Here is a 22,946-nt window from a genome sequence, read left to right on the forward strand (position 1 = left end):
CTACAACCCTCTTTCTCTCATTGTCTTCCTATTGAGGCAACAGACTCCACCATTAACACAGGAGTCCAGCCTGGATCTTTAGATACGTTCTTGATTCTCTCTTTCCCTACATTTAGAGCTTTGCTTTTCAGATATACCATAAACCTGCCTGCTTCTCATATTCTCCATTGTGACCTCCCAAGATGAAGCCTCCTCTTCCTTCTGAGCTTGTAAATGATCTCTTAGCTTCTCCTCTTGCTCTTGTACCATCAATTCTCTATAACACAAGAGATCTTTTTTTTTTTTTTCCTTTTTGTCTTTTTTCGTGACCGGCAACGGATTGCAACCCTCAGTGTCACGCCCGTACCGGACCGGGACCGGCAACGGGATCGCAACCCTCGGTGTTGTGTCCGCACCTTGCTCAGCCAGTGAGCGGCTGGTCTGTACGTGGGATCCGAACCCTCGGCGGGAGCGTCGCTGCGCTCCCAAGCGGCGCACTGTAGCAGTGCGTCACCGGGCCGGCCCGTAACACAAGAGATCTTTAACAACTTGTTATATTATTTCATTCCCCAACTCAAAGCTCCCTAAGGACTTCCCAATATATACAGAATCCAAACTCCTTACCACGACTTATAAGATCACATATGAACTGGACCTGCCTACTTCTCTCACCTTTTTTCTTACCATTGAGTTCCTTGCCTCCTCCATCCTCCCGAGAGGTTGCTGATCCTCACACCATTCCCAGCTTGTTTCTGCCTCAGTGCCTTTGTATGTGCCATTCCCTTTGCCAGGAGTACTCTTCCCCATTACTCCCCCATTTCATTTAGGTCTCAGCAAAAGTGTTGTTCATTATCTTGTTCATTGTCCCTAGTGACTAAAACATGCCTACCACATAGCAGATATCAATTATTATTAATTAAATGAATAAAGCATGACCAGAATGTTCAAAGATGACCTCAGGGTCCATGCTTGGGATTGTCCTATAGGTGAGAAGACTTTTTAAAGAAATTCTTTAGTTCTTCCTTTTATCCAATGATGCAGACATGTTGCAATGTGATTCAAGATATGGGTTACAGAGGCATTGTCTGGAGTTTGCTACTTGCTAACCTTGAACTCTCTGTGCTTCACTTTTTCATCTTTATGAAACATAATAAATATAATAACATGGCTCTATAATAAAAAGCTTTTATATATATTAATTTATTTCATTTTCATAAAACCCATCTATCATTGGGTATTATGACAATTAAATAAATATAAGTAAGCTTCAGAAAAATTCCTGGCATGCTCAAATGGGCACTATTATTTACAGACAATATCCATTCAAAGCTTCTGAATTTGCAAATTTGCCTAGTCAAAATTTATTTGGATCCCCAAATCAATACACATGGTATTTTTGGAAGTTATTCTCAGACATGTGCAGAGCCACAAAAAATCTGTGTTGCTCATGTTCCCAATTGAAGTACAATGAGGTGATACTCTGCTTTATTGTTTCAGCTTTCATCACTGTCTGTCACCTCTCCCTCAGGGTGACAGAGATGCAAAGGATTGCTCAAAGCCCATTTCTTCTGAGCATTGAGAAGTGCTGAAGGGGTTAATTTCCAGGAACCCTCAAGAGAGAGGCATTCCTCCTTGGAAAATAACACCGAACTAGGGTCTTCTCTCAGTATTTATAGTCTAGGCCAGAAAATTACAGAAAAGGAACATAGGTGGTTACAAAGAACAGTAAGATAATTGTCATAGCAGCAATCATTAGGTTTGGCTGCACCAAGGACATCTGCCCTTAGAGCTAGCAATTTTGCTGTGTTACAATTCTTTATCTACAACAGAGACTTTAGCCTGGGAAAAGTTTCCTGTCTTTTGCAAGCTTAACATTTCTATGTGTAATTCTAAAAGTTAGGCTATACCTGAAACTACAGGGCCTTGGAAGCTAAGCCCTGTGAAATACATTTGCTTTATTAATGTTAGTATACGCCACAACTGTCCTTTGCATGGCCTATTTAGTGCCACATTTTTGTGTTTTCTGTTGGAGATTTTGCCATTTAAAATTGCCCTCAAGCATAGTGCTGAAGTGCTGTCTAGTGTTCCTACATGCAAAAAAGTTTTGATGTGCCTTACAGAGAAAATATGTGTTTTAGATAAACTTTGTTCAGGTATGAGTTATAGTGCTGTTGGCCATGAGTTAAATGTTAATGAATCAGCAACATATATTAAATAGGAGTTCTTAATCAGAAACACACATGAAGTTGGGTATTGATTAGTTGATGAAATATTTTTGCTATGAGCAGTGGTGCCTTATTTGCTAATTCAGTGGTTATGGAGATTTTATAGAATACAACTGCTGCAAACAGTGAGAACTGACTGCATTTTCTCCTTCCACTCACTTTTCAACTTCTCCAGAAAGTAGTTTCACTCAAAACCTCCGTTCTATCACTATTCTTCCCTCCACAATTTCTTATCATCTGACTCACATCTCCACCACTTGACATTCTCAGAAAACCAAAGGACTGGATTTGGCCACACATCAGAACCAGTGGGTGCAAGGAGCTCCCTCAGGACTCTCGGGTACTTTCTGGGCATTGCTGTCTTTTTTCTCTCTCTCTTTAAAGATTGACTTCCTCTGGATTTTCTGCTCTACATGGCAAGAATGATGGCTGCGAATAGACACTGATTTTCACATTCTACCACCTACATAACCAAAGAGAGACTGTCTGAATCTCTTTTCAGGTCCATTCGTCCCAAGAAAGCTTGAATCAGGTGCCCCTACCCTAAATATTCAGCTGCAGCTAATGTGTGTGTGGTGCTGTGAAGTGGTAGTTCTGGCTACAACTCTGTGGGTGACAACCAATTGTCTGATGCAGTAGCCACTAGTCACATGTGATGATTTACATTTAAATATAAGTTAATTAAAATCGAATAAAATAAAAAACTCATGAGCTGCAATAGTCACTTTTCACGTGCTATATGTAGCTAGTGGCTACAGTATTGGTCAGTGTTGAACAGATGCAGAATATTTTCATCATTGCAAAAAGTTCTAATTGTCAATACTGCTATAAATGAAGAGGGGTTTCCCAGAAAGGGAGTGGAGGTGGGTTAGGGAGCAGTGTTTCTGGGCAGATAAATCAGTAGGCATCTCCTATATCTTCTCTGCAATCATTGGTAAAACCGACCCAGACCCCTTGAAACAATTTCTTCCTCTGGCAGTCAGGACATTTTTATGTTCTTGTAATTGCCCTGTGATCCGTTCCCCTGTCAATCTTTGCTCTCTCCCAAGTGTCTGTACCACTCCGGAGGCTTTTAATAGCTATTTGTTGATGATTCCTAAGTTTACATCTCATTCTCAGACCCCTCTTCTCCTGAACTTCAAACCCAAAGACTAACTGCTTACTTAGTATCTCCAACTGGATATGTAAAAGTACTATTAGCATTAATATTTCACATTGAATTTCTAAGCTACCACATATCTCCTCCTCATCCCGCCTTCCCCATCTCAGTAAGTGGCTTCTCTAACTGCTCAGTTTGTTGTGCCAGAAACCCTAAAAAAATCCTTGACATTCTCCTTTGTCTCACTCTAATCCATCTAATCTAATCTAATGGTCAATTAAACACTCAATACATTTCTTTAATCTAGTCACAGGCTTTTTTTTTTTTTCATTTCTAATACCATCATCTTAATGCCACCATGTCTTTTCACATTTCCTCCTGTCTGACATTCAGCTTTCTTTTCCTGCTCCAATGTCACCTTCTCAAGGAATCCCTCTCTGTTCTCTGATCTAGATTCCACCCTTTACTAGCATCCCACATTTTGCGTTTGCTATTCACAAATACAATGGATTCCTGTGTAATTATTTGTTTAGTATCTACCCTCCCTCTTCTAGTTCGAAAAGGAGAAGAAACACATCTGTTTGATCATTCTGTGAATCTGTTGTGCCTAGCCTGGGGCTGGGCACTTAACTAAACCTTGGTAAGTACTTAGCAAAGTTTTGGACCCATTTTTGGGAACTTTGTGAATGTGTCTTCTTTCCTCGTGTATAATGATGGATGTCCTTCAGGTTCTGTCCTTTTCTTCTCATAGTTTCAGATTCACCACTATAAAGATGACTCACAGTCAACATTATAAGCCCGGGCTCCTCTTCTGAGAGACATGCTCTCAAAATTGGCCTCTGCTCCCTGCCTCCATAGTTTCCCCAGGAGAATACTCTTGAAATTCGAACGGACATGACTCCTTCTTTCAGGATACCCCCAAGCCTGCACTCCCTGCCCCACCCAATCACTAAGACCTTCGTATTCTCTTGTTAACCTTCCTGTAGTTTTAGTTCATGCAAATAGCACCCCCTAGAGATCTGCAGTGCTCAGCCTGCACAACCACAGGAGCCACACATCCCTTCCTGTCTCTGAACTCTCATTTCGTCCCTACTGTCTGACCCCTAGAACTTCGAGGAGTCTCATAACTCATATCCCTATCCACTTCATCCTGTAGATTGCCATTTTCCTAAATGCAGAATCGCAGATTTGTTGTGCTGGAAGAGTCCTATGTAACACTGTACATATCAGATTTTATAAACGATGGAACATAGGTCCGGAAAGTTGAAGACCAGTCACTATACCCAACACCTTCTAACTTTCTGTCTGGTGCTCTATGACATTTAGATCCCTCACTATGCTCAGAAGCCCCCTGGCTTCCTCTCCTCAATGTAAAAGACTAAACTCCTTTGCTAGCCATCCAGGCAAGACGCTGTGTAGTTAGTTGCTTATCTACTTTTCCACGTTTACCATCACTTGTTCCACTACAGATTCTTTTCCTTTCCTTTCTGCCACTTTACTCTGTATTCTTTCAGCTGCCCACATTCATTCACCTTGTGCATTTTGCTGGGGGATGTTTGTTCTTTCTGTTTATCCTACCTTCGATTTTATCCTCTGTTTGTATCTTCTTTGTGTTTTGAACCCCAAAGCATGCCTGATACATAGTGGGCTTTAATGCATTTGTTGTTGAATGAATGAATGAATGAATGGCTGCCCACATTCATTCACCTTGTGCATTTTGCTGGGGGATGTTTGTTCTTTCTGTTTATCCCACCTTCGATTTTATCCTCTGTTCGTATCTTCTTTGTGTTTTGAACCCCAAAGCATGCCTGATACATAGTGGGCTTTAATGCATTTGTTGTTGAATGAATGAATGAATGAATGAATGAAACATTTAGTTTAGTCAGTTTCCCCCATATTGACTGTGGCTAAATTTCCTTTGATAGAATCAATAAATAGTCATCATTATATTCTAAAGTTTTACCAAAATGGACAATATTGGAAATTATTCACTTGATGTTTTCAACTCTCAAGAATCAGTATTTCTTAAAACAGTGGACAATTTTACCCTATTAATCATTCATTTGGGAAGCTGTGCCTTTGAGCTTCTCAAGTGATCTACCTTCCGTGCCTTCCCAAAAGCAGACATTGATCCTGGTTTTCTCTGCCTTAAAGACTGGTGGGTAGAGGCTGGTGAGAAAGGGGTGGAATGTGGAAGTCAGAGGGAGAAAAGGAAAGCCTAGAAAAGACTAAAAGGCTAGAAGAGAAAGAATTTGTAATATGGCCTCAACCAAAGAGACAGAGAATAGAACCCAGGAACTTTAGTTCTGAAAAGAAAATTTATATTGCAGGTATAATCTAAAATGTAAATTAAATCCAAGAAAGACTTTAGAATTTGGTTTCTGGCCACTAAACCTGTTAACCAGTATCTAACAACTTCAAATAATTGGAAAGCCAAATGATTTTATTAGGAAATAAAGATTTCTTGGTCCATAACTTGCTGCACTGAGTACATTAACCTTTATTATGGACTTAGCTCCATTCTCTTCTATTGAGATCTGCTCAAGAATATTTAGACATCTCTGCAGAAATAAAATTTACTCAAAAAAGATACAAAATAATCTGTAAATTCAGAAATATAACTTGAAAAACAAGCATAAAGTCTTAAATTAAACAGTTAGTTGCTTACTCTTTGTTAATGTCTATTTTATTTGAGATATCCCAGTGTGCTATGTTAAATTTTGAAGACCTTGTTTGTAGTCTTTAACTTGATCTTTAAAAACAAAAGAATTGTCTTACCATTTTGAGCCCTGGCCGCTTCAAGGCTGGAGCTGGTGAGTGCATGGAGCAAGAGCTGGCAAAAACTACAGCTGTGTCCTTCACATGCAGTTGCTTGGAGACTGTAGGGGAGAAGAGGGCCTTGGTGGCCCCCAGGTCAGCAAGACTACTAATAGGGTTCCCATGGACCCACACAGGAGCAAGGAGCCACAACAACTGAAAAAAAAAGAGCCACTCAGAGGCCGGTGAGTCATTGCAAGGGAATAGCGCATGGCCCATCCCATGGGAAGTGCTTAGAGTGCAGGCAGAGGAGATGGACCCACTGGGAGAACACTGGGGCATAGCAAGGACAGCTGATCTGCCCCCAATCAGTGTAGGACCACTCAGTGGAGATTGCTCAGGAATATAGAACTGCAGGGGGTGCAGTTTGCTGAAAAGACTCAGGTCCAGACCAGAGTTTCTACACAACCCAGGTGTACTGGATCTCACAAGAGCTGAAAGTAACTATAAAGTCAACCATTAAAACCTGAGCTGCATAAAAAGCCTTCCTCAGGGAATCAGCAGCAAAGCAACAACTTAGCTCAACCACAGAGCTCAAGTACTGGTCCCCACAGGAAGTTCCTCCATTTTAGAAGTAAGCAAAGGACAACAAATTAGTTCTAGTGCAGAGTTTAAGTGATAGGAACAGCAAATAATCCAACACGGAACTGAAAGAAAGAAACAAAATACCCACAAATCAGAGACAAAGTTTGATATTAACCAGTAAAGGTCTCATATCACCAAAGAACACTTTTAAAACCTAGAGGGACTGGAAGTCCTCCCAGCTACTAAGCCAGGGAAGTTGGAGGGCTGGGGGCCTCAGCCACGCCCCACCAACACTCACAACCAGCCCAGCAATGATCACCAAGTCACCACAGGAAGCACCCTGAGTTGGGGTGCTGGGGGAGTGTGGGCTTCAGCCACACCCCTCTGACATCTGCACCCAGTTCAGCAATGACTGGGCCACTAGTGGAAGCTCCCTGGTCTCCCCTGCAGGAATGAGGGGGGTGCCATAGGCCTCAAGCCCACCCCTCCACCTTCCTCCTTCTCCCACCCTATTTCCTTCCCTTTCCCCTCTCCCCCTCTGCAACATCATAGAACGTAAAACATCATAGAATGTGAAAAAAAATAATAAATAAACCTAAATAAATAAAATAATAGTAATAATGATAATAAAAAAATGTTTAAAAAGTGAAAATAAAAAAAGAATTTGAGTGAATGTCAATAAAACCAGTTGAATTGTAAATATTCTGTCTTTCCATATATTTGATCAGGGATGTCAAAAACAAAATTGTCATTCCTAGGATTTCAGGCATGAATACTGATCTATGAATTTTAGTTTAATGTTCTACCAGGGGACACTAAAAGAATATGAACAATTTGGACATCTGTTGAGTTACTCTTAGAGTAAAAGTAGACACATGCACATTTTAGGAAATGAAATAAAATTCTTAATGTATCTGCATTAAAATGCTGCTTATATATGGCCACTATGACTTTTTACACAAAAACCTAACTTATCTGAATTAACTATTATACACAGAATTATTTGATCCTTTTTCCATCCCTCCTGCTCACTTTGACTCACACTTTAGCTGGTATTGCTGATAATAAATTTGATTCTTGCCACAGAATATGTCTTCACTCCCATTCCCTAAGCAACCTAAAACCACTAAACTCAAGTGGCAGAGTTTCACCCAACACTGTGCAGCTGCTATCCTCTCCCGTGGGATGATAATCAAGACAAAGCTACAGGCAAAAGCAAAAATTCTTACAGCTAGAAGAGTTTTCTTTGTGCTTTGTGCTCTCTGACCCTTTTTGAAGGGTCACAAATAATAAACTAAATGCTACAGGAGTGTAGCCCCTACACTGGTCTCCCGGAACGGCTTGCTGGGGTGTCCGTCTACGTGAGAAAAGGGGACAGGGAGGGCAAAAGGGAAATGGGGCTGTGATGTCAATTACAGGCTCCAAGGAGGAGAGAGGATGTGAACTCCCTCAGGTGAGCAATGTCAGAGGAGAATATAACTCATTAAAAGACCTACGGGGAAACAAACAGCCACATGAAGAAGCAACAACAACGGCAACAAAACAATACAACCCAAGTCCTATCTTACTGTGTGGCTGCAGAACAGGGACAGAACAGAAGCCTGTGACTGAGGAACAGGGTGTTGCAACACTCTCAGCATCATAAGAGGAAGCCCTGGGAAATCACCCAATCTTGTCATTCCAAACAGTTGGAAGCATTTGTGAAAGTAAGTTTGTAACACTGTGCACCTTTAAAAACTGTAATTGAGTACTAAATAATGGAGTAGTTTTGTTCAAAAGCAATATTTATTTTTCATGAAGATAAGAGGCATATTACATTTGCTGTAGAAAATGCTATGAGAGGAAAAAGCTGCATGTTACCGATATGCCAAAAAACATAAAAACCTCTGGTCATGGAGGTGTTCTGCCCTATAAGAACATATTGAATGAAAGGCATTATTCCAGGAGAGTGAGCCATGCGGAAATGTGAATTTATTAGGTTTGTTTTGAAATGTAATTTGTATGGTGAGCTTTTTATTTCTTGATGGAATGAAACAGATTTATTGGCTACATGTTGGAAGCGCAAGAGACAACAGATAACCACAGGAGAAGTTTTAATAAAACACTCAGAAAGACAAAGAAAAGTGAGTGAATATGCCTGCTTACATTTCAGCTAATAAATAAGAAGTACAGATAGGGCTTTAACTGAAAACCATCTGGTTATTGCAGCCTGGAAGGTTTACTGAAAATTGGGTAGAACACTCTAATTTTTCACATTTACAGCTATGATGTAAGCAATACAAACTAGAGTGATGTAACACACATTTTGATTTTGGTATAAGAAGCCAATGTTTTCACAGGAAACTTGCAAGCGGCCATGTAGGGGAAGAGTGATTCCTGATTATTAGTGACTGCCTGAGCTATTTCTGATTGTGCTCTGGGATTTTGGAGAACTAAAAAAATAGAGTATTTAATTTTACCACTCACTCCCTGAATAAAAACACTGGACACTTTTAGGAAAGTTTTGGAAGATACATCTTCAATAAGCATAGGTGTTTCATTTCTTCTCAAAGAGCTGGAAAGAAATGAGCTACTTAAGGATAGTTGAGAACTCGGACCATACTTAGTAATCCAAGTATATTTAGGCCACTCATCTGACACTGGGACTTAACCAGCCCAGTCACATACCTCCCACACAAACTAGCTAGTCAGTAGGGCCCTGGACTCACAGAAGAAATCGGCTTTCCTTTTTACTTTCAAGGCAGGAAGAAAAATGCAGTTCTCTGTGAGCAGCCCATGAGCTATCTTGATTTCAGCATTGCTCTCGTAAGCATCTTGCTTTGGGGAATGATGAATCACTTCCTACTCCTGGAGTCAGTCTCCTTTAAAATAAACATGAAGGAGCCAGGGAGGAAAATTTAATCTAAATGCCAATAACCAATGCAGAACAGTTTTCTAGTGGGAGATCAGGGACAAACTTGTGCTCCCACAATTTACAGTTGGCTTCTTAGAATGAGCTCCATAGATTTAGAAAGAACAAAGTCCCCCAGATCTGATTTCACTTGGTTCAGAAACAGGAATTCAGAATGGGGAGTGAATATGTGATTAGGAATTTACATCGATAAAATTTGGTTGTTTTAGTAATACACAAAAGCTTTTAGGCTATAAATAATCCATGATGGCTTGCTAAATATAAAATGCCATTGTAAATCCATGTCTATGTATTGAAGATACAGGAACACAATAGCAAGATACATAAAATTAATTGGCACAGTTTGGAGAGCTTGAATCCATTATTAAATATAGATCATATCAAATACTCTAATTTCCAGTTATGTCAATGTTTCAATGCTCACTTTTTTGACTTTCAACAGCCCAAATCTTCCAGTGAACACCATTTTGAAAGGTTAATACAGAATCCCCCCCTCCACCATCCTCAAAAGGATTTGCTTTTGTGGACGGGTTTAGGAAAAAAAAAATTCAAAATTCTTCTACAGCTTATAAATTGTCTCTTGTAGGATAATAACAAACCTTCTGAGTAATTCTTTTGGGACAGGTGTTAAATGAATTAACATGCTTCAGCAACATGCATAGAAAGAAAACTTAAGGATTTAGTTTCCAAAGCACCTATATTATCATGGTTAGGTATTTACCTTTTTCCCAGAACCATATTTTTCCTTTTTTTTTTTTTTAAAGTAATCAATGAAGATGTATACATAAGAAAAGCTCATCTTTTGGTTTTTAATGTACAAGATACTTTCTTTAAGAGAGCAAAACCCAAAATTGTTTCATGACTCAAAATTGAAAAATAAGCAAAGTCGTCATCTTAATTTTCTAAAGACATGTTTTGACCTGTCCCTTATTTTGTCAAAACATTTTAATGGTTTACATCACTCAACCATATGTAAGCTCTGCTGCACCTGGTGATATATACTGAATAAACCATTTAATCTATTTACACACAGACATGGAGATATATATATATATGTGTGTGTATATATATCCTCTCAGACACTATTATTAAATGCAATTCTATAGTCTTGGATATAGAACTTGATGATTAACCTTTCTACTTGTCATAGCACTAACAAGGCTAGGTTGAAACCAGCAACCACTTGTGTTCATTGCATTGCAGGCTAGTAGTTACTTAGGCTGCTGGTGGGAAAAGGGTCTCATCACATTCTCCTTAAACTAAAGGTTCTTTCATGCTTAACGTACATATGTGCACATTATTTTATCGAGGTGGTCTTGAGCTGCAGATACAATCGCACCGCTCATGGTGATCCAACTGGATGTCAACGAGAGCCATGTTCTTAGCTCTGCCCCGCCTCTTGAAGCTGCCAGGCTCAAACCTTAATACCTAGGATGAGAAGCATATTTCCTGTTAGAAAGTCTTTGAAATTTAACTCAGCCAGAAGCCACTTATTCCCTTTTGACGACTGGTTCTTAACCTTTTGAAAATCCCACAAAAGCTACGGGCTTACTATTAGAATGCACACATATACACATTTTTATAATTATTGACTCACTGAAGTGGAGGAGTCCACTGATCCCAGAGTAATGCCCCAGCATTGCTCGTCTGAAGTCCCAGGATAACCTCAGGTGTCTTAGCAGCAATTTACTTATAGCTTTCTAAGGGCCTGCTTTAGGCCAGGTGCTGTCTCAAATACTATCATAAAGATTCTCCCGACCAAGCATCTGAGTATGTGTTATAGAGAAACCCAATACTGAAGATATTATCATCATAGACAGGGAAATGAATAAAGTCATAAACATAATATGCTGGACTGCTTAAACGTTTGGTTGAAGTAAAACATTTTGCCCTGATTAAGGTCATTAGTGGCCATAAACAAATAAAAGTGTGTTTATATTCTTACATATTTGTTAAGATATAACATCCTTTACAATTCAAAACAGATCAGGCTCCACTAAAATCTTTGTATGTTAACACCTGTGTATCGATACAGCATTTCTTAAATCAACAAGTATATCCCCAATTTTTAAAATTAAGTTTAAGCATAGTTTCTTAAATTAGTAGTTTAAATAGAAGCTAACTCTTCTTCCCTGCTATGGCCTTCACTAGTCAAACATTAGCCATCACATGGACAAAATCTTGATAAAATTAGGTACTTGTTTTCAATTATACTGTATAGTCAGTTTAATTGCTTCTTTTATGTTCTTAGATTCCTATTAGACTTTACTTTAGATTTTGTTGTTGAGACTCTAAACCTCATCATAGCACTACTGTATAATTCTGTAGCATTTTACAGTTTTTGAAGAATTTGCAGACACTTTTTTTTGCCCTCAGACAAACCTTGTCATGTAGTGGAGAAGGTATCATTATGCCCATTCTATAGACTAGGCAACTGAGATTCTAAAGCCTCCTTTAGATAAGTACCCTGTCTTGGATCTTCTGGTGACTTGGACCTGGAATGAGAGTTTTGTGCTCTAGGCTCCTAGCACACTCTGACCAAATGCCTCTCTAACATGCCTACAATTTACTTTTGTGTCTCAAAAGTATTCCTGGCCCCGTGTGTGAACAGGCATGGGGACGTGTCTACACTTTGCTTGTTATATGCTTTTGTCCTAGATGAAGGTTAGATGTAGGAAAATCTTGCTTTAACATCTGCATACCTTTTCATGGCATCCCCACAATTCTTTACTATGCGTTGTGTTCCCAGCAATTTTCTCATCATTACATTATGTGTTTAAAGTCTTAAATAAACCAAAACCATCTACTAGGAAAATATGCCTGGAGTTCTCTGCGACTCGGCATCATAGTCTGCGCACCTCTCTCATTTGGCATTTAGTCATGCTGTTCCATGGGAGTTCCAGTGGAAGTCACTGCACTTGTTCAATGTTCAGTCAAGCTAGGGATTCTGCTAACACAGAATGCAACTGGAGTCCCACTTGCAACAAAGCTTCAAAAGAATTGTGAGTGCAAAATTGGGGGAAAAAGGAACACATAAGAAAGGTTCATGAGAAAGGTCCAAAGATTCAAAAGTATATGATATTGGTAAAGCTAGCTCGAATGCTAGTTTTGATAGCTAATTATATTGTCATCACTTTCTCCTGCAATTCTGCTGTACTTACAATATGTATCATAAAATTTCACATGATATATTATGCATTCCCTCTATTAATTGGATTATAAGTGTTTTGAGTGCAAGGATAATCAATTGCTAACATTATTGCTAGATATCAGACTTTGTAAGTCATATGTGGCTTTGCAAATATTAAATTATTTGGACTTCACCGCAACACTATGAGATAGGTACTTTCCTAATTTAGTCTGTAGAAAAGGAAAGAGGAAGATTAAGTTACTTGCCCAAGGTCACGGAGCTAGTAAGCAGCGGAACTAGAATTTGATTCCACGTGTCACTCGTTCCCTTACCCATGAAATCCAAGCTTTTGTTTGCACATCTCAGCAGCAAGAGGCAAAACAGGCAAGGAAGTAAAGCAGGGGCCAAAAGAAAGTTTTAATCCTTTTACAATTTTGAGATATATTTTAAAGTACTGAGAGCAGAGTCATAATGAAATTTGCCTTTTCCTGCTCCCATGTTCTCTCCTGCTGGGTATCTATAGAAAATAAAAAGCATTGGTTCTCTATGAAAAAGTAAGTAACCAAAGCAGTGGACAAAGAATGTTTTACATTTTGGGGCATCCTCTGCCCAAGACAGATATGAAAACCCTACTGTTTCATATTTACTAAAAGTGCCTTGCAAGGAAGGGGTAGGGGGTTGGAACCCTACAGCTTTGCCAAGAATTTCTCCAATATGAATTAGTAGCTATTGTCCAAGGCTATCTGTGTGTAAACCTTATTTGAGGACTGGGGGATAGGGGAGGGGAAGATGAGCACATGATAAATATTCTTTGTGTAAAGACCATTATCAAGGCCTAATAATTTGTGATGACTGGCACCTGTGAAATCAGTGCTCTGTCCATTTGCTTTCTCATTTGATGGCAAATAGAAGTGTGTGCTTTGGGATGTGAGCAGAAGCCTGGGCAGTTTTTCTCAGTGGTCTTCTGATTGCTCAGGGATTTTTCCCTGTGTTTTATATTAAGCAACGTGAGCACAGTATATATGTGTCTTTGCTGATAAGAGGAGAAAAATAAATTGGCAGACACTTTTCCCAGACAAGACAGGAAAGCACTATTTGAACAAAGTGGAAATTGGACTGCTTTACTGGCTGATCACAGCACTGATGTTCAAAGCTTTCAGATCATGTAATAGTCTTAGGTTCAGGTACACAGCCTTGAAAGAAGGAAGAAAGCAAGGCTGATTTGAGGCAGCATGAAAAGTTAAAAGAAAGACGAAAAGCCTTTATCTGAGAAAGCAAACTGGCTGGTTATGGGTTATCTGGTCACCTTTAAAGGGAAGGAACCATTGAATTAATTACAGCAGCTGAAGGACACTTGCTAATAGGTTCCATCACAAAACTCTTTCCTATTTTCTGAGCTATGACTCACAGCTGCTAGTACACGCACAGAAATACAAATCCACTGAGCGGCAGCCGGCTATTTCTTAGCACCTATGGGTGAAAATCAGAATCTTGACTCCTCTCTGCACCCTAGAAAACTTCATGAAGCCAGGGAAACTTGACCTCTACTAAATGGAGAGTGACTGAGCCAGTTAGTAGTTTTCATACCACTATACAAAATCAAAGATACTCTGTTTTGCAAATTACCACGTCATGAAAGCTTATTTAACTAGTTACTCATCTTGTTGCCAATAAACCACTGAATGAATCTGCCATAAAGCTATTACACTAATCAAACAATACCAGGCAGAAAAGCTATCTGCTGAATTGGGTTCTCGTTTATTGGAAATATTAAAAGGGAATGTTAAGGCCTTGTAACGGTTCTCAAATTAATGGCTGACATAGGAATACAAGTACATATTTCAGGACAAATGCATTGTATAAACTTGAATCATTAAGAGTTTATTTAAGATTCTACCCAACTTCTAAAGCAGGAATTATTCAGCACACACACATTTCTTAAGGCAAAAAACAAAAAAAAAGAAGCTTTCTATTTTTGCTTTTATTTTGACTTCTTTCATGCTTATATGAAAAATAGAGTCAACATTTTTAAGAGATGATATTGGATTATTCAGAAATCTAAGTGACTATGAGCAAAAATATTTTGAGAAGGCAAAACATATTATTTTCTGCCTGCATAATTACTCAACTTGCAGGCAGTAGTCACAGCAGAGGCTGAGTTTTGCAACAGAAAGACTGATATCAAGTCATAAGACACAGCAGTCAACAAGAAAGACATAAATGACAAACAGTTCAGCAGTGTTACGCTAAGAAGTTAAGTTTGAAGATGACGAAAGTCTGGCTTACAGTGGAGGTTTATATAAAATGCTCATGAATTTTAAAAATGCAACCTTGACATCTGTGAATATTCACTTCTAATGGAAGTTTTCTGTGAGCACACTAGGGTTACCACGGGGTGTATTTAGCTGCAGTCCCACTTTTACACAACTAAATAGTTACTTAATTTTGATAGCACCTTAGAGGATTAGTGACTACATATTCAGCCTACCCACTGCAGAAAACTTCATGGGAGGCTGGCTGGGCAATACATTTCAGAATATGACATTAGCATTGGGAATCATTCGTGACACAGATGGGCCTTGGCTGCCTGGGGAGCATCTTGCCTCATGACAGGTTTGCTAAGCTTTGGCAGGAAGGCCTGATGTGAAGCTAGAGAAGAAAAAGGATGTGCACATTTTATAGTGCATAAATGAAGAGTCCATTCGCTTGGTAGGTGAGTCATCAGGGCTGAAATGTAGTCAGAACTGAGAAAGCCAGACCAATCTCTCAAATAATTACACCCACATCTGTCCTGTGCTTTACAGTCTTCAGATGCTTTTGTTCACCCAGTTTAGAGAAGAAAAAGGATGTGCACATTTTATAGTGCATAAATGAAGAGTCCATTCGCTTGGTAAGTGAGTCATCAGGGCTGAAATGTAGTCAGAACTGAGAAAGCTAGACCAATCTCTCAAATAATTACACCCACATCTGTCCTGTGCTTTACAGTCTTCAGATGCTTTTGTTCACCCAGTATCCCCATGGGGTAAGAAGCACAGTTATCATCACCATTGTAAAAATGAATGAATTTACTTTTTCATAAGCAGTCTATAAACATTAATTGTTTCATATCATATCTTTATTCTTTTGCATTTACCTAGCACTTCAAATGCCAATTTGTTTATATTCCTTACCCAATTTCAGTAAGAAAAGATTTTGAGGGTAGGAGAGAGTATAAAGTTAATGATATCATATCATTTCAGGGCTGCGTGGGAATTCAAAATTGCAGGTTATTGTGGGGATTAAGTGAGGAAACCTGAGGCCCTGGGAAGCATTAAGTAGTGGGCCCCCGGTTGCCTCCCCATGTAGCAGAGCTGAACCTGAAACCCCAATCTTCTCTCTTCTAGTCCTTTGATTTTGCCCCTTTATTGCCCTCTCTCTCAGCAGGAAAACATAGGCAAAGCTTGACTCATGGTCTCACTGAAAGGTGGAGAAAGGGAAAGAGGCAGGGAGACTCTCCACAAGCTCTAGTAATGCTGTTTCCAGAAAAATAATAGAAAATAGATTTTCCTGACTTTTGATATCACCCAAAAACTCACTGTCTTTTGCCACAGAATAGAAACTCCTTGAAATTTTTTTTTGTCTCTTTGGTCTCAATTTGCAATTTCAGGCAAATTCATTTCAATAACAGATGTTTAAAACATGTAAAAACCAAAGGTATATATTTTTAGCTCAAGTCTGAAGGTCAACACTGTATTATTCTAATTAATTTAAGGTTTCATATATAAATACCTACTTACATCTCCTAACTCTTCAACTGTAATGGAATGCAAATGTTTAATACAAAATTCTACATTAAAATAAAGAGAATCCTCCAGAGTAACTTTTTCTTTGTTTTGCCAGAGACAGAAATGATTCTAGATGCTGTAAATGTGCCAGAAACGGGGATGGGTCTAGGGTTGTGCTGTCCAATACGGTAGTCACTGGGTGTGTGCGGCTATTTACATTTCAATTACATGAAATGAAATAAAATTAAAAATTCAATGTCTATTTGGATTACACACATTTCAAGGGCCCAATAGCCACACATTGCTAGTGACCACTGTATTGGACAGTGCAGATTTGCAACTTTCCCATCATAGCAGAGAATGGAGGTGGCTATGTCACCATCTTGAAAAAACCATGAGAGGAAGGACTTCCTCTTTCTGTTGCTTCGTACATTTTTAGCTTTTGACTGAATGGACATAGCCAGGAGACCAAATGATGAAAAACAGTAAATATTAATTTAAAAGGTCTCCATATTCGTAGGGAATGTTCTGTTCCTTCATTAGGCATTATCAAGGGATAAAGAAAAATGACGTTAGAGTATCCACTAATTGTCTACACAATATATTTTCTGGAACCTTCTCTTTTTGATAATCACTACCAAAAACATCTTTTATATCCTTTGATGGGATTCAGGACACACCACCTCAAAATATTTTAGGCTGAAGGAATGTGAGAAAATGGCAGAAGGAGGAAGGTCACTCTGATCTTCCCTCTGCTCTTCTCTGAAGTAGTTCATAAAACCTAGGAAGGATTTTCTGACTTTCCCATAAAGCAGGATATAAGATCCTCGTGAGAGAGACGCCCTTCCTATTCCCAGAGGTAAGGAGCATCCTTACCTTTGAAGACAAAGGAACAACAGAGAAGAATCTGAACAAACAAGCCTTGCTAAGTTTCTCCCAGTTTGTTACTATTACATTCATTCTCTTTGCCCTATCATATTTCTCCATGACTATCCACTCTTCATCAAACCTACTATAAAAACACACTCAGGTTGAACTGTGTTTTGGGGGCAGTCTTAATTTCCTTGTGAAGGCTAGCGTGTCACATAAAACTTATACTAAATAAATTTGCATGCTTTTCTGTTGTTAATCTGTCTTTTGTTATAGTGGCCTCAGCTATGAACCTAGGATGGAGAGAAGAAAAGACGTTTTTTTCTCCCCTCCAACTTTATATTCCAAGAGGCATGGGACAATTGTTAGGAAAGAAGAAAAATACTTTAACAGGGACCTTCAAACTTTTGAGAGCAGGAAATAAGAGAGATGGTCACATTTTATTGCATGGTGAAGACTGCTCAAACCCTTACAGGAGAAGCAGCATGACATGTGAAAAAAGCAGTGCTATTCACTTCATTAGGATCTTTCTAATTTCTCAGACTTTAATTCCTTAATATTGAACATTGAAATATTTGATGAGAATCACATAGGCCTGCTATGTGACAAGTTCTCGTTACCCCTTTAAGAGTACTCATCTCTCTTAGCAACTCATTTCACATCTCATTGGTTGCAGCCGTGAGCTGGAGAAAGTGCTTTCTCATTTCTCAGAGGTAGGAATACAGGCAGAATGAATAGGATAAAGGACTAGGATTTTTCCTAAATGAGACTAAGCTCAAGCAACCCCCATTTGTGGAAACAGAACAAGCCTTCTGCTATTTTCCACTGGGCACTCAACAGTGATCATTGCAACACATTTCAAGGGTATTTTAGGCGTCGAGGAGAAATATCACAAAAATGTTTGTTCCAGGTGTGCAGCTACTGACTGATTGAAGCTGTTTTGTCCTATAGTCCAGCACTTGGCAGAGTGATTTTGTACAGAGCTTTGCGGAGTCCTAGAAGTAAAAATATTATGACACATGTTTTAAAGAGATGCTTGAGAGTGCAGTTTCAAAAGGATGCCAGTATTTAGACCCATTCACGTGACCGGACAAAAAGATCAAGGGTTTCCCCCTCTGGACATTAATTGTGAACAGAAACTTACAGGTAACAGCTATTGTGTACAGAGATGAGAATGGAACTAAGAGAAGAAGGGTAGCTGGGCCTTGCAGAGTTCTTCAAAGTTAACTGCCTGGGAGGCAAGAGTCCTTTTGGGTGTATGTTTAAGTCTGCCATTTATTTCCACAATAAGCAATTTTAAAAATCAAGCTGAAACTTCTGAGCAAAGAGTCAGGATAAAATAAGGCACTTCCCAAATAGATCAAGGCCTGAACTCAAATATTCTTCCTCAGTTATTACTAAGTAGATAGTGATCTTGTCACTTCCTAGATTATTTTAATTCCAACCAGATTATTGCATTCTGTATTTATTCTCAGGGAATGACTAAACATTATAGAATTCAGGTTCTTAGAAGTGAAGGACAACACCCAATCTAGAGTTCATCAGTGCATACAAAAATAAAACACAATGAGCACAGACAGTAGCATTCTCTAGACATGAGAACATTTTTTTTCCTTTGAAAACAGTGGGGTGGAGTTAGCAATTCTTATGACTAAGAAAATATGTCCTATGTGGGCCTAAAATAATGTGTTTCCCTGCCTAGGGTAAGCATGGTCATGGTGGCACGAGCTCCTACATTTCCTAAGTTGAAAATATCAGTTATTATGTGCCTGTTTTCATTGAGCTCAGAAGCTACCTCCTAATTTATTATTTCTGTTGTATTGTTTTCAGGATAAAAAACAATCAAAAACTCCAAAAAAACAGTTTTACAAAGCTGGAGATTTTTATTTAGAGAGAACTAACTATTCTTTTCTTTGGGTGGATATTGATGGAAAGCAACTCAAACAGTAATTCCTAACAATAATGTTTGCTTCATATCTTAGCTTATATTTTTAAACATATTTCTGTATGATGCTTCACATTTTATAAAATGCATTTCTTATGCATTATTTTATTTGATCCCCAGAACAACTCTGGAACAGGTTATCTGATATAATTTCTTAGTCCCATTTCCCACATGTGAAAACTTAGTATCTAAACTTTAGTGATTTGCATATACTCCCACAATCAGGAAGAAATTAAAGCTGCCATCAATGTCAGGAGCAGCTCTAACTCCTCTTAAGTCTACTGCTTTTTTTTTTTTTTTTTAATGCTCAATAAAGTGCTATATATTTAAATCGAGAGAACACAGAGCACAGTATTGCTAGTGATAAGAACATAGACTCCGGAACCAGTTGATTGGAGTTCAAGTCTAGGCTCTGCGATTTGCTGACTGTGACATACTTGTTAACTTATTGATCCTCCTAGGCCTCAGTTTACATACACATAAAAAGAGAACAGAAATAGCAACCTCTCTACAGCATTGCTGACAAGTTACTAAGTGAGCTAATGAGTACTTACTATAGTGTTTGGCACCCAGTAAATGCTTGTGAAGGTTTGCTATTACTATTATAGGTCAAATTTTTGTTCTTCTTTTATATTTATTTTTACTTTTGCATAATCCAAGAGCTGATTCCTCAGGTGGCACCCCATAGTATTTAGGAAAAAAAAATGAGTATTTCCAAAAGAAGAATACTTTCATATTTAGAAAATGAAAAAGTTTCTGATGATTTATATTTTGCTGTCTTTAACTGTGCTTAATTGTTTTAAGGACTTGATTGAATTAAGGTTGGCTCATCATTTTCTTATCGCAACCTAGATCGTCTGGTCATATCCTGTTAAATTAATACCATCATATTTCTGCAAGGAGACCAAGTAAGCTCTGAAATTACTGTATCATGCCATCTGATTATCTATTCTAACAAGGCTGTTGCTGACCCACATTGTGTATTGTGAGAATTAGAAAAAGTAGTCCCTTCTTCAGGATGGAATTAGCCTCTCACCAGAGCACTTGGCTTGTCAAGCCTAGCATGAGTAGAATTTCAGCTCCCTGTCATCGCCCTGGCTGGATGCCCTTGTGCAGTAAACAACCCAAACGACTGTATGCAATGGCCCTGCCTTCCAGTATCCTAACTATTACACAAATGATGCAGCTAAAAGGGCTAAGTGCAGTAATGCAACAATGAATTTGAGAATAACATACCTCATGATACTTTTTTACAGTTTTTCCTGAATTGCACGTGCAGGACTTCCAGTTGACAGTTCCACAGCCACAATTTCCTCCACAGCGCTGCACGAGGAGGCAACGTGGGAAGAAGACCACATTGGTCAGCTTTAGCTCTTCTCTTAAATTGACGGAGTAGTTTCTGGGAGTGCAACTGTAACGCTTGACGTCATCATTGAGCCTGTCCAGGTCAACTATAAGCAAACACATACATGGTGTAAGCCCACACAGAGCTGTAGGCAAAAAAGCTCAGCATGAATTTTGGGGAATGGAGTGGGAAGGTTCTGTGAGAACAACCTTAACCCAGGAATTAAACGTGTCCTTGGGATCTGAATTACTGGGCACCTAAGATAGAAAACCTAATTTTTCTTTTGATCCTATCTGCCCTTCAAAAGTGAAAACAAAAACAAAACAAAGCAAAAACCTTGGCTAAAATCCTTATCTCGGCTCAAATTTCCTTGCACTTTTTCTTAATGCCCCCCCCCAAAAAAAAAAAAAAATTTCTCAAGAAAAAAAAAAAAGAAACATTCGGCAATTTAAAATAATTGTATTTATCTTAAAAAAATGCTTCTTGATTCTAAATAAATCCTGACACTAAGCCATTACTTAGATATAATTTGAATTATATTGAGGATATATTAGAGGGATAATCCCTCTAATATATTTGACAGTGAAATTTTACAAGTAAATGTGAGGAAGAAAAAGGTTTTAGTTTCATTTTAACTCCAAAGTCAACCAAAATGTTGTGGGAAATGGCATTTTTTGTTGTTGTGAATATGGTGCATATTTGTGTACGGGGTTCTAGGTGGCAGTATAGCATAGTGGTTAAGCACTTGGATTCTGCAGTAAGGCCGCAGCTGCCTTCACATCATGGCTTCGCCTCCTTTTAGCTGGAAAGTTACTTAACAGTTCTGAACCTCTGCTTCCTCATCTATAACATGCAAATATTTGAAGGACTAAATGCAGTGTGCCAGGCAGTCAATTAATGCTAGCTATTATTATTCATCTTGATTCATTTGATTCTCATCCTCCCACATGTTTTTCTTTAAAGCCAAATCGTCAAAATTAAAAAAAAAAAAATCAGGTCTTTCTCTCTCTCTATTTTTCTCTTTTGGCCATTACTCTACATAAATAAATGATTGTTAAGAGGTATGGTTAGTGAGACTTCTATGAATTAAGAGCATCACACCATTTTCAAATCTAGGTCACAAATATTTATATGAATTAAATTCATATTATTGTGTTACAGAAACAATATTCTAATAAGCTTTCTCAACATCCATCCAATCATCCATTTGTCATCCAAACTTCTGACTGGTGTGGACATACGCAAATATCTTCTCACAAGAATGAAGTTAGAAGAAAGTCCCTTTGTCTGCATAGGTTCCACCATTTCCTGGAGTACTTCCTTCATCCACCAGCCAGGTCACCAGAGGAGGGATCCCACTGATGTCAGGCAGATACCACAGCACCTGTCCTGGACTCCAGCCCCAATAAACACGTTATACATCACGACTGCTTGAGGAGCAGTAAGGAGTGGTCTTTAGGGGTAGAGGCCAAAGGCTAAGGACAATGTCAGTAAAATGCATCTAAGGGAAAGTGATAGAAAAGAAGGCACAGTGTGGGCCAAGAGACCATTACCCCCATGAAGTCAGATAATTTCATTGAGGGTAAGACAGAGAACAGCCATATGACCAGATGACCTCTTGAATAGAGAATTAAATGGCAACTGGATTGGTGTCCTATCCTGTGTGCCTTTTCATATGTGCAACTGTGCTTTGATTCTGAAGGGCAGGATTTATCCCTGACTATTATATGCTGAGCCCAGGATACTGTGGGGACTGAATAAATGCTAAATAATCACTGTGCATAATTTATTGCTGTTTTTTATTTCCTTTGTAAAGACATGTCATAAGTTTAGCTATAATCAATCCAGATTTAAATTGAATGAACTCTGTCCTGGGAAAGGAACCATTTTATTGTGGCAAAAGCCCTGAAAATAACTGCAAGCAAAGCAGGAAGGATTACATAAATGGATTAAGAAGTGCAGCAATCATCCATTACAAGTGTCACCTTGAGATAAATACTGAAGCTGGCCTGTGCATTACTGGGCTTTGGACAGGGCTGCTGCAGAGGGCCAAATCTGCTGCCTGTGATAATGGAAATGCATTTGTCTAACATGGAGGAATAGAGAGGTACTATTAACAGGAAGGGATTGTGATGCATGGGAAGGCAGAGAGGGACAGGAAGGAAGTGACACTACTGAGTCTCTATTTTATAGTTCAGCCTTCTGCTAGGTATCTTACACATAGGATTATATTTAGTTGTTCCTCACCCTTTTCAGGTGGGTTTTATCTACCCAAGTTGAATAGTAAAGGGTAAAACTGGAATTGAAGGATTTCTCTCTTTTGTTCCATAGGCTCT

At 38.8% G+C, this 22,946-nt stretch overlaps 1 protein-coding gene across 2 annotated transcripts in view; it reads right to left on the reverse strand.

Moving 5' to 3' along the window:
* Nucleotides 1–8,411: 8,411 nt before the first annotated feature.
* The window catches only part of PDGFD (platelet derived growth factor D), a 230,312-nt gene continuing 215,777 nt past the window's right edge, over nt 8,412–22,946 (reverse strand). For both annotated transcript variants that reach the window (XM_008567982.1, XM_008567983.1), the window contains exons 6-7: nt 20,502–20,716; nt 8,412–10,984 (exon numbers count right to left, since the gene is read on the reverse strand). In XM_008567982.1, coding sequence (XP_008566204.1) covers nt 10,859–10,984; nt 20,502–20,716 — 341 coding nt within the window. In that variant the 3' untranslated portion in view covers nt 8,412–10,858. The remainder of the gene's footprint in view (nt 10,985–20,501; nt 20,717–22,946) is intronic.

This window comes from Galeopterus variegatus, unplaced genomic scaffold, assembly GCF_000696425.1.
Source record: "Galeopterus variegatus unplaced genomic scaffold, G_variegatus-3.0.2 Scaffold361, whole genome shotgun sequence".
In the NCBI taxonomy this organism is placed as follows: domain Eukaryota; kingdom Metazoa; phylum Chordata; class Mammalia; order Dermoptera; family Cynocephalidae; genus Galeopterus; species Galeopterus variegatus.